At 26.7% G+C, this 18,436-nt stretch overlaps 1 protein-coding gene across 1 annotated transcript in view; it reads right to left on the bottom strand.

Moving 5' to 3' along the window:
• LOC132939289 (beta-1,4-N-acetylgalactosaminyltransferase bre-4-like) overlaps positions 1-18,436 on the bottom strand; it is a 44,014-nt gene that overhangs the window by 3,455 nt on the left and 22,123 nt on the right. Inside the window, exons 2-6 of the mRNA XM_061006376.1 lie at positions 17,671-17,919; positions 16,751-16,829; positions 7,296-7,541; positions 5,736-5,919; positions 2,174-2,392 (exon numbers count right to left, since the gene is read on the bottom strand). Coding sequence (XP_060862359.1) covers positions 2,174-2,392; positions 5,736-5,919; positions 7,296-7,541; positions 16,751-16,829; positions 17,671-17,871 — 929 coding nt within the window. The 5' untranslated portion in view covers positions 17,872-17,919. The remainder of the gene's footprint in view (positions 1-2,173; positions 2,393-5,735; positions 5,920-7,295; positions 7,542-16,750; positions 16,830-17,670; positions 17,920-18,436) is intronic.

Genomic DNA, 18,436 nt, shown 5'->3' with positions numbered 1-18,436 from the left:
ATTTTTATCTCCAAACTTGATGTAATAGAAAACTGATATAGATTATCGGTTTTCTGTACGTATAATACATTCTATAGCAGTGGTTTTCAAACTTCTATTAAATACGGCACATCGTGCTCTTAAAAAAATGTTCACGGCATACTGACCTTTTTTTTTTGCACTAAATAATTAGATGAACAAAATTGTCTTGAATTATAATTATATACCTATATTTAATTAGAAATGTGTGCTTGATGGGCTAACACATTTTTATTAATTATATTATAATGACATTGTATTAGTTATTAAATGTATTCACTAAAAACTAAAAAGAAGTGTAGTTGGTATATACATTTAATGCGAAATTGCGAAAGGCGTGCTTGATGGACTTTACAAATATTTTTAATTATTGGACGAATAGTTGACATTTTTCAGAAGCCGTGGCACCCAGTTTAAAGACCACTGCTCTATAATAGACTGTTCTGTTGTATAAATTAAGGCATGAAGAAATAAATAACACAATTTTGAAAAATATAGAATAAGCCCACTTTGTGTATAGTTACCTAAAAAAATACTAATCAAACAATAATTGCAATTTGTAGCACAAATATTTAGTATTTTACTAATGTTGGGCAGGAGAAGTACCTATGTAGTGCGGAAACACAACAAATTTTTGTGGCTACTGCGGCCGGAAAATATGTGGTGCACCATATAAAAATATTGTTATTACTTATTATCACTCTAGCCAAAAAAGAAGTTTGTACTACCATCATAGCCATGAGAGTTAGGACACTCCTTAGATGACCGAACAAATCTGAGTAGTAAATCCAAAAAACAGAATATTTGAATAAATGCATAATTAAGAAGTCGCCACACCCGCATGTGTTGTCTCCGTCTTACAAGTGCGTAATATATCAAATTTACGCTCAGCAGATCACGTTTGCTCGATTAGTTTAATCATTATAGTGAATACACCTATTATGAAACTTGATGGTAAGAACATTATCTGTGTTCCGTATATTGGTTTTTTACGATTATTCAGTCTTTAAGTGAGTTATAAGCATTTTTAACTCACGCTATATTATATACGCATAACTATAGCTAAAAATTTGAACTAACTAACTAACCAACTAACGAACATAAATAATGTTCTTACCATTAAGTTTCATGATATGCCGATTCACTCTAATTTTGAACTAACGGAGCTAAACGTGATCGGCTGAGCGTAAATTTGCTATGTTACGCACTTGTAAGACAGAGACAACACATGCGGGTGTGGCGTCGTCTTAAAGAAGAAATGGGGTTTGAGCATGCTTGGTGAATCATATAGTGTGTAATTTATAATTGACAAGTGTTACAACTTAAGTATTGTAAGTTGTTACATAAAGAATTATAATTTATAGAATATGAAAGCACAAATATTGTTCAATATGTTTTTATAAACATTAAAAAAAAATTGTAAAAAACTAAAATGTAGCAAAATAAATAATGAGTAGTCTGACAATGATAAATTTTCAAAATATAAAATCTAAAAAAAAAAAATAATAGTCTTAAGTCTTGTCACAACTAAACAAGACCAACGGTGCATATTATTTTATGACAGTTACTGAACAGAATTCTTTCGGAAGTTAAAAATGTTTCAACTTTATTATTATCTATTATTTATATTCTAACGACTTCATTGATCAGTTCAGTGAATTCTTGAAGATATTATTGGATGAGAAAAACAAATCATAAATTATAATAATGGTACCTTACGTATCATATCGAAATTAAAAGAACACAGTAAGAACTTGGCTGAAGTAACTACAGATGATAAAAATATTATACAACGTCAGCTATATTACAGGCCATCAGTTATGCGATTTGGATCTAGAAAACAACCTCGGTTCAATATTATTATTTTACAAAAATAAAATTATACGTGTGATTTGTCTTTATATTATATCATATTATAATCATCCTTCCCTAAAATTATAATTAATGTGCTCTGTAAAAACATTTTTTTGTTGACACCTATATTATACAACAATAACATAAATGCGTATATTTATTTCTACGATACGCGTTTATATAATATTATGATTAAAGATTATGAATTTTGATATACTTACCTACAAATTACAACAATAATAGATATACCTAATAATAATAATAATAATGAAAGTGTACTTAATACATTAGCTGGTTATACCTTTTTGGGTTAGCCTTTTGTTGGGCATGTGTCAACATATGGTAACGTGCCACGTCCGGATGGTATCTGGTGATGTTTAGGTCGTGTGCCTTGACCCGAGACGCCATGTCGTCGTCTTCGCCACCCCATCCCCAGAACATATTACTGAATCCGTTGACCAGCTGGAAATGCGTTCGGCTCATGCTTATAACTCCACCGAATAAGTCCACGTATGGCAGTCTGAACACACGTGGTCGAAATAATTTTTGTTATTATTATAATAATCATATTATGATAATAGACTTCATGGGCGTGCTAACGGTGGAGCGGGGGATGAGGATGCCATATCCCCCTTTATCTTATTTTTGTCAAGCAATACAATTATATATTTAATGATATATGACGCGCGTGTGTGTATGTGTGTGTGTGTGTGTGTGTGTGTGTGTGTGTGTGTGTGTATGTGGATAAGATATATATATATATAATATAATAGAAAAAAATACTTTGATTCTCAAATTTGAGGGTGGTTTCTGGTATTTCTGAATTTATTGACTAAATTGAATCTTTTAAATTTTTCTCATGATTGGCTTAGTAATCATAACTATTTTTATATTAATTCAAAACAATTGTAACTTAATGAACTTCTCAACGAAATTAGACATAACGACAGAAAGTTTTTAATTCGAATTATGAAATTATAATGTTTATTTTCATTTAAGAAATTATTTATTTCTTTTATTAAAGAAATTAGAAATTTAGCAATTCATGGTTTTCATGGAAATAATTCAAATCTTTTATTATATCTAATTTTAATATTTTCTTACAATTCGTTAAAATGTAACTAAAATATCTTGAATGCTGTCGGGGGAAACTTTTACAATATTAGTTATCCAGGGAATGATTTTTATTTATTATAGATACATTTTCCGTAACTCTGTAATGTTGTCATTAAAAATTTAAATAACTAAAAATTATTGTTTTTTTATCTCTATGACACGCGTGTCACACATATCACCAATTATATGTGGTCAATAAGCATTTAATTTTTAACAGCCAAAAGTATTGACAAAACTTATTATGCGATAAGAAATTTGAAATTATAATTAAATTTGTTAAGAAAATTACTTAAGACCAAACATCCCACTTTTTTGGAATCACTGTTTAATAATTCTTCGATGTTCTTATTTCAAAATAAAATATAAGTAGAAGTTAAGGGTTTAAATTTGATAAATAATGGATTTCAGGTAAACTACAAAAATAAATAGGTAAATAAATATATAATTGATCAATTTTTTTATTGTATTATTAGTTTTATCATAACGATGATGGACCAAAGATAAGTACTTTTTGTTAAAAAACAATCTGTATCGATTCATCTTAACTATAGGTACTTATATATGTTCAAATCGCCACTATCGTGGTCTGTTTTATAATTGTTTCTAGCAAAAGTAGTACTAATATTAGTACAATAATTGTTGAATATGAATCTATTATAGTATTATAAAGTTTAGTTTTTGGATTTTGATAGGTTTTGATTGAAACTTATTGGTTTTACACTGATAGGTACGTTTTATTTTTTTAGGTACCTATTACCAGCTGAATTAAATAATATTTTACTAACCAAATCGGGCAAATAGGAATTAAAAAAGATGTTATTGTAAATAGTAATGTTCCAATAATAATTGCTATTAAAAAAAATTTACATTTATTACAGCACACTCAATTGAAATATAATTTTAGATTAATATTTATTGCTTATTGCAGGTGAAATTAATTTCTGAATTTTAACAGAATTGTAACGGAATTTCAGTATAATATTATAATAGTTTAAAGAATTCTGACTATTAAGAAGTTAATAACATTTTTATGATAAAATTGATTAAGATTTCAATACTGTATTATATTCAATATCAAATACCTAATAAATACATTTGACAATCTTTCCTCATCAATTAGTTTTAAGAACACTTATATATTAAAAAAATTGTCCTTTAAACATTATTGAAAACTAAGCTTAACAGATTTTTTTGAATACAATGCATTATTATTATTTTAAAATGTATTACCCAACACCTATTCTATCTCTATCTTGTTCAATGGTTAGAACATAAAAACATTATTCGAGAACAACTTATATATAGAACACATTACGTAGAGTAGGGGAAATTATAATTATCTTTGAAATTGGTGGTATGAATGAATTACCTACGGGAATATTTCATACTGTAAATGACTGTTAATCGATAACGGCTCATTTTACGTATAAATATAATAATGTATGTAATTGGTGGTTCAGTATTAATTTTAAGTTGTTGTAAACAAAGTTTTGACGTTCTCTTAAATTTTTTTTATAATTTCATTCTTTAACAAGAAAATAAATGTATTTTTCAATAAACCTAATACTTACAGTATTATACCACTTAACCCCGTTTGTCTAAACATGTCTTGTTATTATAACTAATTAAATATGAAAAAATTCGATTTTTATACATCGAAGTACCTACTCTAAATTATGTTTTGCTTCGGAACACGAAATAATAAATATATGTTGTAATTTATAAAACTAAAAAAATTATAACAAATAGTATAAAATGTATTATTATTTTACGAAAATTTCGATTTGTAACAAATTAAAATTATGTAAAAAAAATAATTTCAAAAACATTAATATTTTTATATTTTTAATATTTTATTTTTCAATAAAAGAACCACCACGTTTATAATATGAATGACTATTAAAGCAGAGTTTTTCACGTCCTTTTTTGACTTGGGTCCATAATTATTACTCGTTTAGTCGTATAAAAGGATTTGAGATTATTCTAATAAACTATCCAACGAGGGGTATATAATAATATTATACTTAATATATTCTTTTATAAGCAATTTTGATAACTCTACGTTTTGGCAATTTGTCCCTTGCGTTTATCATACATTTATGCAGAACCTTTTCCTAACCACTATTATTTATTTTAAAAGGGCCTTACAATAAACTTTGTAAACCTTGTGTTGAAAACTGATAAAATATATAATAATAATATAATATGAAGTTGTGTTTTGATTATAAAATTTATTTAAATTAAGACGGTAACGCAGTACAATTTATTTTCTATCATACATAATATTATAGTGGTTATTTTAACTGAAAATGTTCATTATTTAGATAAAATATAATGTTTTAGAAAAAAAATGCTTTTTACACTGTTCCTTAAAACAGTTCATTTTGGGCCAAAACTTTTTACCGACAACTTCATTATTAATTTCATAATTCGAGACTTTATTACTCTGATAGGAGGTTAGATCGATTGGGGATTAGATCAATATTGTAAAACAAATATATTTATTTTGTTAAATATTTGATAGTTAATAGTTAATAGTTATAGATAGGTTTTTTTTAGAAAAGTATTCGGCTTTACAATAGGAAATTAAAATTTTGTTTTGTTATAGACTAAAAATATTTTATTCTAATTTAATAATTTACTATATTTATCAAGGTAATTAATGTTCATTGTTAATTAATAGATTCACTCAGTCTCAGTATGTACAAAAATAAAACAACTAAACAATCTTATATGATTATAACTACCTGTAATTAAACTTGTCAATAGCTACTGACATGTGTCTTGGTTGATCGGGACAACTGTATATGTTTCTGTCATTTTCTGGTATAAGGTCTACATCATGGAAAAAGAAACAGTCAAAATCGTGTAACTTTAACGCTTCGGTGAACCCAACGTTCATTAACATCGCCCGGTTGAACAGTCCATCGTCTAGTTGAAAAAATAAATTAGCAAAATTAAATCATATTAACGTGAATTGATTGAATAACTTAATTTCTAGATTTTAATCAGTGCTTAAAGTGGGACAAATATTGAGGGGCCCTAAAGAAACCAAAAATTGAGGAGCGCTCCTGAATTCTTCCAAAGTCTATATCTAACTAAACTTTTTAAAGAAACCTATTAACCAACTAGGTATGATTTGTTTCTTTCACACACCTTTGTAATTTGTTCATAAAAAGCTTAAGACATATAATGCCTGCTAAGTAAAAAATAAATCGCAATTCATTGTCTGAAATGTTAAAAAAAATAGTATGTGTTTACATTTTAATTTTAAACATTTCATTAATAAAACATTTTCGTAACTTGGAAATAATTCTATGATGAAATTACATAACGCGTTATAAGCAAAGTAACACCGTTACAGTAACGCGTTACTTTCCTTACGTTACTACCCAACACTGCAACCAGTACAGTATAACCAGTATAGGTAGGTAACTATTTATTTAAACATAACCATAAAGATGTATAAGTGTTTCTTTTTTTTTTTGGACAACATTGTTCATCTGCACTTCTTTTCCCTAATAATATCCAAGTTTTAATATAGATGTTAGGATTAAATTTATCAATTGGCGGTCCAGTACAATTAATGAAAACTAACGATGAATTATGATCACTAGTCAACACACTTCTTTTTGAAGAAACGATTTCATTCATTGAATTAAATGACCGTTCACATTCGGCAGAAGAAATAGCCAAAGTCTTTACAGCGGCCATTAATGGCCTAATGTCTGTATTTACTGAAGAGTAAGACACTTTGTATTCACGAAATCCTCGTACACTGGTTCTTTGATCCATTTGAAATATTTTAGACAAACGGCTTATATTTATATCATCAAACTGCACATCACAGTAAAGTATTATCAGGCCAATAATCTGGAGAAAGCATGGTTAAATATATAAATCAATTATTAAATAAATCTTTATAAGGATCAGCTTTATCTAAAACTGATACATGAGACGATTGTGTGCTAAAAAGTCTTTGTTTTAGATTATCAGACAAACTTTTAAAAAATTGGCCAAATTATCTACAGAAACGTGGAGATTATTGGCGCGAAATAATATACGCTTAAATTCGGTGATTAATCGATGTGTGTGTGTGTGCATAAGCCATTTAATAAATTACTAAAATTTAGTAGCGTCCCCCGGACTTTGGAGACTTAAATTAAAGGGGATGCATAATTTTACAGTAAATAAGACCTACTTATTAACCCACTTAAACCACTGATTTTAATATTTTGATAGTGTATATTGTTTTTAAATATTTATCATACCTACCTATTAAAATGATTAGATAATAAATGACTTACCGAACTGTTCTATGATAAAGATAGTGTAATCCAACTGTTGTTTTGTTAAAAATGGATGCATATTTAAAAGGAACGAGCAGAGATTGGCTAGTCTGTTTCTATAAGGCACTATAATTGCAATTTTATATCTCGCCTGACAGTCTAAAGGCATTTGGTGTCCGCCTTCTAAAAATCTCAGCCATGATAACTGCTGGGCCACTTCTTCCAACGTTTCCTGAGCAGGTACAAGCAAACGCACTGTTCCATCTATAAACATTAAGAGAAAAAAAAAATCGATAGTTCGTCATCAAGAATTATACTATGGAATACGATTAATTCTTGTACAACGTTGAAATAAAACTTTTGCTGTAGATTTATATATTATTATATTATAATAATATAATGTATATTTACAAAAATACATGATTTCACACAAGATTTATCTTTCCAAACATTAACATATTAATATACCTATAAGTTGTACTCGTATATTTAAATCATAGAGCCGTACAGTATTGTCTATATATATATTATTTATTTTATATAGGTAGTAGGTATTATAAAATATCTTATCAAAAGGTATTTACAACGAATATGAAATAGGTATGACGTTATATTGATGTATTTTTTTTATAATAAGGGAAATTGTAAACTCTCCCGATGATAAACTCTCCCGGGTCTATTCCAGTAATACTTGACGGGAACATTGTAATCTCTCCCGGGTCTACTTCATTTACTTTTATTCCCACACTTGTAAGTAGTTTATATACATTTTGATTGTTTCGATATTATTTTCACATCACTACATTTAATTATTTAGTGTAATAGTGTAACAGTAACATGTAATAGTGTACATAGTGTAATTAATTTATATTCTATATAACTTATATACTCTTGAGAAAAATGGAATAATGGATACCCACTATATTTATTCTTTTAATGGCTAACACACATAGTAACCTATTTACGTTTTTGACATTATTTGAACACATAATAACAATATTTTTGAAATATGTCATGTTTTAATATTTTTAATAGTTATATAGGTTGTTTACTTTTTTGATAGATAACATACATTTAAGATTTCATTTTTCTAAACAGAATTTTGAGAATTTTTATGTCTAAAAATCAAATTTTAAATAAGTTATGTTTGTTATAAGCATTTAAAATTATGTGTGAGAGGAGAAGTGGACTAAAGTTTTGATGGATTCTCCAGTGCAACTTCACCACAATCATTTAAACTAAAAATACTTAAGCTATAACTGAATATAACTATATCAACGAGTCGTTAAAAAAATTAATTTTTATGTATCAATATTTTCAAAAAAATATTAAAATATTTTTATGGAGCAGCAGAAATTATTAACAAACAATCTATTTTTTGTAGTCGTACAACTATAGATACTATAAGTAAAAAAAAATAATAAAGCTAGGTTAATTATTATTTTATATTTGAAAAAAAATAGTAAGAATTCTAATCAATTACATACGAACAAAGCAATTATAAAGTTATAATGAATCACTAAATAAATGTCAAACAACAATATTATTATTGAGTTATTATTATTTATTAAGTTTCAAAGTTCAATATTGTTTATTTAATGCAATGAGTTCCATTTACTTTCTCCAATTATCTCTCAGTTCTTACCTTACATATTATATAATCAATTGTTATTTATAACTATTTCCGCGTATTTGTTTTTATAATTAAAATATATTTAATACAATAATACCTATAGTATCGACCTATACAATTATTTTTATACATTTGTACAACGAAAATACAATTTATATTTCACAAGGTGTTTATGGATTAGTATTCCATGATATGATATGAAATCAATTTATATAATTATATGTATATACATTAAACTTACATATACAATTCATTCAACAAAAATTAGAAAAATCACTGACTCTAAAATGCTTTATTGATACCTACTTAAAGTAACAAAATAGGTACAGCATTACTTTCTTTTTAATCAATCAAAAAAATCATATTATCACGATTCCTTCTTTCTTAGTAAATTTTATAAAAGAAAAATGCCGTGCTCGATCTTTGTGGCAAAAACAAAATAGTCAACTCATAAAACTATCTATAATCATTTTTAGAGGTAGCTGAAAAACCCAACTAGTATTAAACCGATTCAATGAATTCAATATATAACTTAGTTCTCTGACACCAAATAATGGTACTTTCTGGAAAATGACTGAAAAATCAACGAAATTACTCATTTGGTAAATACTCATCTCGTAAAGACAAATAACTAGCTAAATCTAGATAAATGAAATCTATTTCGTAATTACCTAATAACATTCGCTCCACATCAAGACTTAAGTCCTACTTCATTGCATGATAAGCTAGTTGAATTATTCTTAGCTTCTCCTATGTCCACGTGTCTCCCTGATAAACCTATTTTCTTAATACTTCTTAGAAATGATGCTGTTATTGACAAAATCCGTCCTAAAAAAGCACCTGGCCACGATCTTATCACTAATAAAATAGTATAAATTGTATAAAAAGTCAATCATGTTCCTCACTTACATCTTCAACTCAATGACGATTATCCTATTACTTCCCTAATGGAAAATTGTAGTTATTGTTATTTTAAAACTAAATAAGCCCACATTTTTCTTAAATTCTTATTGTATAATCAGTTTGTCACCCACATTTGGAAAAATCTTCAAAAAACTAGTTTAACATAAATATGTTTTTGGGCTAGGTACAGATATTTTTATTTTCTGACTCTAACCGATTTCGTACTAACGTAACATTTTCGTTGTCATGGTTACTTAGTGAAAAATATCGAGTAGCGTGCTACATTTGTCACTAATGCTCTGCGTTCGGCTAAATCGGATTTCCACTGATCCTCAATTCTCATTCTTCGTCATACAAAATAGTCATGTTATAGGTTTACCACAGGGTGCAAGCAAATCAGTCAAGTATTTTTTTATATAGAATCACACTACTAATTTATCAACATAATATGCTACCAAAATCTCTTTTGGGTTCTATTCTAAAAAAAAATCTTTAGAAATCTTAAAATCCTTCTTAAAATCCTTAGAATCACAGATAAAATCTCAATTTCCTTTGAAATAAATCAATTCTGCCCTGGACTGTTTTTGAATACATATCAAGTTGTGTTTGGCATGATCGACACTTATTCTAGCTTAAATGTTTTATCTCCTCACCATACTTTCTGATTATTAAATACAATCTCGAAAACCGGTCCTTTATAGTTTATCAAAATAAAGAAAATTCTTCATGTTTAGTATATATACACTTCTGACATACCTAACTTGAATAAAACTTTTCTGGCTACATTCGCTGAGAACACAGCATTTCTTGCTTTAAATTCAAACTGTCATCATAATGCCTCAATTGCATTTATAAAAAATTGAGTCCTGGGAAAAAAACAGGAAAATAAAAATTTACCCAGTCAAACTTTACCCTAAAAAGATATGAATGTCCTCTATTCAATAATTTCAAACTAAGTACCAACACAATTGCATTACAACAATCGACAATATGTTTAGGTTTTACACTAAACAAATGATAAACCTTGTGAATCCACACTCATACAACTAATGTTTCTGTACATTTCACTCTATTTTAAAATTAATCATAAATCTCAAAAATAAAATACTGTTATTTACAAAGCAGTTATAATCATCCAAGTACAGGGGCGCCATTTCAGTTTTAAAATAGGGCTGCCAAATATTTTACCAAGCCACATTTTTCTACCACCAGGCCACAGTTATAACAATGAAAATTGAAATGTAGCCATGTCGGAGTTATTTCTAACGTTACTATTAGGGATGAAAAATAATTAATATTTTAAGTGATAACACTGATAAAAATATAATATCATTATTCATTAACGTAAATTGTCTTTCTATATCTTTAATATCTAAGTATATCTATGTATATCCCTTTATTTATAAAATATTTTTATCTTATATAATTTATTTCAATTAATTCAATTTAACTGATACATCGGCACCAGCATGAAATTAAGGTAGGCCTATATGATACTGCGAAAAATAGGGCCGCCAATGTATACCCTGCGATACCCCAAATGGCACCCCTGTCCAAGTATGGGATCCAAGTACGGGGTTCTACCAAACCAGAGAACATCCACCATACATAAATATATAAGGATTTCAGTTCATATATTTAATACAAGTACCCATTTGGTACAGGGCAAATGTTGATTTCCACACCGATCTAAAATTACAATAACCATTAAAAAGTTACACTCTAAGTTATCAAACCACGGCATCACGCCAACCCTTTCATTGATAACGTGTTGTACATCTCGGCTCTCACTAACCGTTGTCTTAAGGCACCCGGTGCCGATGCCATATTTTCCTCAAAGATACACAGTGCGGGAATATCGATATAGCCTTGTAAAATCAACCAAATTTTTTTTTTAATTGTTAGAGGGAAATATTCTATAGCCCGCATCGATCTCTGTTTTTCAATATTTTATTCTCAAACTTTATAATATGTCTAAAAAAATACAAGATAAAAAGCATTTTTTACAAATTGTTTAATACAATTATTTGAAATAAAATACAAAATCAAAGATCGATGCGGGCTGTAGGAAGTCTTCTTCTTTCAGATAAAAAAATAGTCACCAAAATCCAACAATTCTACAAAGCTTGAGAGTTATTCCCGTAACGTAATTTTTTTTCGATATAATACACCCTATCAAGTAGGTATTGGGTAGTAGATTAGTGGAAAAGTCTTATAATTGATGTGGCAACTAAAATATAAAATTTAATTTTCAAATTTTAAAGAATTGTGGAAAATTTGAAAAACTGGCACCGGGACCCTTAAAATATATTGCTTCAGAGATCTATCATCATAAAAGTCTAGTATAATAAAGACTTGAGGTTCTATTACCGAATGTTCTATTTGAATCTTTTTCATGTGTTTCACATTTATCGAACTGTATGTTATTTATTAATATTACTTATTGTTTGTGTTTAACAGATTGTAATAATGTACCTAATATAATTATAATTTATATAAAAATTTAATTATTTAGAGGTATTTTATGAGTTGAGTTGATCGATTTATTTGAAAATTATTACAACATTTTATGTAGGTACCTATTTGTAAATAAACTTGTTTAATGATAGTAGTTTTAATGAAGTTGATTTTCTTTATTAATAAGGATAAAATAAATTTTGAATAATAATATATTATTTATATTTTTAATTTATAAATATACATACATCGATGTATGTTTGAATAGTTTTGACTTTTAATATTTAGGTAATTATTAAGAAATATATACATATCTATCTTCATAATAATTTGAAACCTATTAAATTGATTTTATAAGTATTCGTGAATAATGATACTTAAAATAAACTAAAACCCCGAAAGGACTTGGAGAAATAATAAACGAAAACATAAAAGAGGCATAAGGAATTAAACCAAAAGATTACATTTTGCACTGTTTAATGAATAAACGTCAGTATAAGATATTATTATAGTAACTAAACAGAATTTTAAAACAAAATTATTGAATAATAGGTAGGTACTAGGTACTCTATTTAAATTTCAAAGGAAAATCATCAAGATAATTAAACTGTATATGTATACAGTTATAAAAAATTGTTGGAAAATTCACAATAAGTATAATAGGAAGATGAATCAACCTTTAATATAGAAACACTATTCTTAGAAATATTTGTAATTATTTTTTTCGTAATACTTATTAGAGTTTCTTGAAATAAAAATTTAAAAAATTTCTATTGTAAAAAGTACACAAGTCACAAATGTAAGGTTTAAAATAACGTTTATAGTTTAGATTATAGTTAAAAATTCCAGGTATAATTTCATGTTTACATATTGTATAATTTATCAATTATGAAATTATATTTTATATCCTTATATATTTGGAGTGCTAGCACTCTAGCAGAGTTTAAGGCTTATGGAAACTTCAAGACAAATTGTATACTTATTAAACTTTAACTTTATTATAAACTAGTTGATCCCGTGCACTTCGTTACTCGTTAACAATACCAACTCTATATGATTCAAAATGTGTGTTCAATTCGTAATATAATACCGGGAGTAGTGATGTTCAAAACTTCCCGTGACAAATTCCCGTGGATTTATCCCATCTTAATCTCCATTAAAGATTTTTAACAGTCTTATAAAATACAGGTCTAAAATTATATTCAATAATTGATTATATAACTATTTTTTTTTTTTAACCAATAGCAACCCTATAATAAACTTAAATATATTATTATTTATATTATATCTATACAAAATTCTCAAACTTGCAGCACAAAAGTAAGGGCCACTTATCGAGATAAAATATATCCTATAGAATCTTAAAGTACAGATACTTGGGATAGTAGTAGAGCTTTCTGAGTTTCTGATGGTAAAAACCTTTTTAAAATCAGTTACTAAAGTAGTTCCAGAGATTACCCCGAACAAACAAACAATTTGTCTTCTTTATATTATACTAGTCGGAATCTGAGCGCCACACGGGTCTCTACTTTATATATGGGAGATTAGTATAGAATATAGATAAATATCATAACAAACGACTACAAATTTCATATTTTAACTTATTTTTATTTTGGCCCTTGGGTACTTTTTGTATGATTACACACTTTTATTAGAATTATTACCTATTCTTCGTTTATTCCGAATTTTAAACTGAATGTCTTTTTTATTTTTGTTCAGCTCTTATGACAATATTAATATTTAATAAATTCTTAATCACATATTATTATACTCTCGTACAAACAACTGATAAGATAAGTATACATAATATGCTTAACATCAGAAAAAATTAAAATATTATGCAATTTTTGTTTTTAAACGTTACGGTATTAAAACATATAACATTGGCTGAAAAATAAATAAAAAAGTTGGTGATGTCGCACAGTTTTTTTAAATGATTATTTTTCAAAAAAAAACTACAATGTATTATACATATTCTATTAATCTTTTACTAAAGTATAATATAATAAAAATTCAACATAAATAATAAATATCGATAAGAATATTATCAGGTATCGTACGAAAGTATACGTATGCGGACGTTTTACCTATATACGGCTATACTTTTGTTAAAATATTTTAATTATAACTTTATCATAGCAAGTATTAGCAAAAACTACAAAAAAATAATAGAAAATAATTTGTAATAAGAACATTCAATGTATTAATACGTTTTTTTTAATATTTTATATCTATAGGTATTTTAATTCATTAATTAGTACTATCCATGAATCACGAGTATAACAATTACATTTACATTATGAAAAAATTGATTAGAAGTGAAGTAAAAAAATATCAGTAATAAATAATAGACAATCTTATATGTATCATGAATTCGTAAAGTATGATTATTAAGTCTAATAAAAATTATTAGATGAAAATGGTTTGTGCTAAAATTGATAATAGGGAACACTGCATTGCAAAATATATTAGTAAAATATAAATGTACCAACTTCTAGGAAATTGGTACATTCAAAAAATATATTCATAAATTATTTTTCCATAATAATATATTATAGTTACTTTGAAATATTATTTATAATATTACACATTTCTGATTATTTACCGTTGAATTATATAATATTATGATTTAATATTTTTAATAAATGTGTTCAAGTATATTGAATAAGTATATTTATTAGTATATTTTATATTTTACAAATGTCCCATTAATTGGATTTACTGTAACAATATTATAGTAAAAGTAAAAGTTAAATTTTTATTTTACTATTGCAATTATGTTAAAAAAATAGTTATAATATTATGACCCATGATTTCCAATCTCGTAAATAATGTTATAGATACGTCATATTTGTTGAATGATAGTTGATGTGCTATCTATATTTTGCATAATTTCCTAATGTAAATGTCAAAATAACTGGGACGTGATTAAACGATTGCGTGCGTTAGTATTGTGTCGTGTATTGTGTATATAACAATAAACGTTCAAAATGTATCATTGTTGCAAGCAAAACATGAAAACAGAGTTACCGATAATAATTAATAATTATATGATTCAAATAACTCATTAGTTTATAAGAATTATTAAGTAGGTTAGTACTAAAATCAATCATAAAATAGTATTTAAAATCCATTAGTATAAATAGATTGAGATAAATTTGTAATAAGTATTGGGTTGGTAGATAATTTTTGTGAAGCTCAGTTAAAAAAATAAATAAGGTGCAATGGCTGGATGGATATTGAGAAGTATACAGGTACTCTACGCATGTGTAACATTAAATATGTTCATTTATGATTTATTTAATTTTAAACTCATAATTTAAAACAACTATTAGGTATAATTATGGTTAAAAAAAATGTATTAATAAATATTTGTAGGTAAATAAAATACTCAGAGTTCATATTTAGCGCAAACACTTTAAATTAAATTGTTCAAATCATTTGAGATGAATTAAAATGTTTAAATAATGAATAAATTATGGTAAAATGGTTCCAATTATCCTTTAAAGTATAAATTAAACTTTCTGGATTCAAAGAAATATAAACGAGGATTGAAGTTTTTATGAAAAGTAACATTAAAAATTAGGTTCTCTGAAGAATTAAAATTTAAAATTAATCTGACGTTTTATTAAAATTCAATAAGTTGATTGACATTGTAAAATATTATGTACCTAACAACTAATAACATACCAAACGAATTCATACTGAATCGTGTAGCTGTTCGAGTATAGTATTAAAATTTAATAGTAGGTACCGACTAAAAACGTACCGACGTAACAAATGTTTATGTTTTATACAAATTACAAACTAAATAATATTCCATAGGAAATAAAACTATTGCCATTATTTTTTAACAGACTTCTTATTTTACATCGTTGAACCTCTTGGCATAATTTAATCGTATAATGTGGTTATTTTCTAATCTAGATTTTATACCTATGCAGCCAGATAAAATAAGGGGGGGGAGTAGGTAACTACTCTGCTATACAGTAGGAGTTGAATGTACCTAAACATTGAGTAGATCAAATGAATGTAATGAATGTGTTAAATTTAAATTCAATGATAAATCATTCCATAAAAAAAAGCATGAGTGAAGACGGTCCATCAGCATATATTTCTAGGTAAGTATTATTTTAGTTTATACAATTTGTTGAAAATGTAAAGTATCTAAGGTAAATCGTTTTTAATAACAGTAAAATAAGAAAATAAATTTGGTTCTGTGTAAAAATACTTTTTTTCCCTAAATTTTTTTTTTTGTTTTTGCCAATTATTAAGGAAAGTGTACCTACTGGGAATTTTTACTTTTGACTTCAAATAGATTCACTTCACTTTCCTACCAAAAAAGTCATTGAAGTTGAAAATCTATGCATTTTTACTGCTTCAATAGGTAATGATAGACACAAAAAACTCTCGCAAATCATTGTAAAATTAATGCATTTATCGCTGCACTCAGCATCTAAAATTACAATCATAAACTTACTTAAAGCAGGTGGAGTTTGTGGACACGGCGTGAGAAGATTTTTGTCTTTCATCTCTTTAGTTTGAATATTATTATAAATCTGTAACATAATTTAAAATAAAACAAGTGAATAATACGAGTACTGTCTGATGGAGTAGGTACCAAACATAGTTCTTGCAGTATTGAAAGCAATAGGTAATTAAAGTGAGGAGGTAAAATATGTTTTGAATAAAGTTACATTTATAAAAAATATTTTTTTTTGCTGATTATTCGTGGTTTTTGTATTTCTAGGGTATAATTTGCATTTAATATCGGTCGAATGAATAATATTTCTAGATTTTTTTTCGTTTCTTTTTAACGCTTATGTTAATGATCCTTTCTCATCTTAATAATAAGTCTGTATATAAAAGTGACTTTATGATTTTGTCTTAATCATAAATTATTTGAGAATAGAAACTTTATTTTTGTAATCCAATATTTTATTTGTATGCAATTTTTGATTACAAATTATATTTTAAGGAAAATCATAAAAACAAAATAAGATACATAAGATGGACTATTGCCTACCAGAGTGAGTGTTTTTTAATTGAAAGTTAATTTGATCATTGAATTTGAAAACCGATTTCAAAACATTATAAAACTTGCGGAGACACGATGATGTAATGCGCAAAGTAAATAAATGTAATATTTATAGATAAGCACTAAACTGCAGTGTAATACATTTTAGGTAATTAAAAGTTTTTTTTATCAAAGAAAATATACATTAAATGTCACACATTGTAACGTGGGCATATAATAAACAAATCTGCGATAAGTTCTAACGATAGTATGAACACGCTCGATGTGTTTTATATTATTAAAAAAAAATACGAGTATTGCTACTGTGAAGTTTATTATACAATGTATCTATATCAGTACATGGAGATATTTCGTTTACTTACCATAGTCTGAATACCGGAAAGATTGAGGTGAGTTATTGGCACAGGGTTGGTCGATGGGAAGTATTCTTGCGTTGTTGTTGTAATCAGATTGTCGAAGCGACGAGTTTCGTTGTAATAGCTGACATATAAAAACTGCACCAGTAAATAGGCTATACCCAGTCCGAATACAATTTTTCCACGCGAGGGTGGTAATATGGACATTATAGTTCAGCGAACATTAATAAAACCTAATGTGGTGGCCTTTTATAACTGAAACATAAATATACATTTGATGATTAAACGACAATTATTCTATATTGCGTGTTTATTTTGTTGCTTTATTTTTTTTTATAATGTAATTTTAAATGGTTACAGTGTGAATATTTATATAATGTACATAATTAATATTTTTGAGGGGTTGTATGTAGAAAAATGATCGGTTTATATACAATTAAAGAAATTGTCAGTTTGATAAAAACCAATAGGTACAAAGTCACATATTTTGTTATTTTTTACTTTCAGACTGAGGTTACTGAGGTTATTAGTTTTGGAATGTCAGTAATGTCACGTGTTTTCATTCTTTTAGAAAACACATTTAAAGTAAATTGTTTTTTAAGTTTCATATTTACACAAAATGCATATAATACTTAGTAGAAAATCAAATACACATTTAATTGTACTTTTAGAGCTTGTATTTCAAAATCCTCAAAGAGTCTTTCGTATGGACAAAAAAAATGTATTTTGTTAATGCTCTACTTATAATTTTCTAAGCTAGCTACACTAAAAA

Source organism: Metopolophium dirhodum, chromosome 2, assembly GCF_019925205.1.
Source record: "Metopolophium dirhodum isolate CAU chromosome 2, ASM1992520v1, whole genome shotgun sequence".
NCBI classification, from domain to species: domain Eukaryota; kingdom Metazoa; phylum Arthropoda; class Insecta; order Hemiptera; family Aphididae; genus Metopolophium; species Metopolophium dirhodum.
Note: the sequence above shows the minus strand (reverse complement) of the source record. Positions and strands in the feature narration are given on the sequence as shown.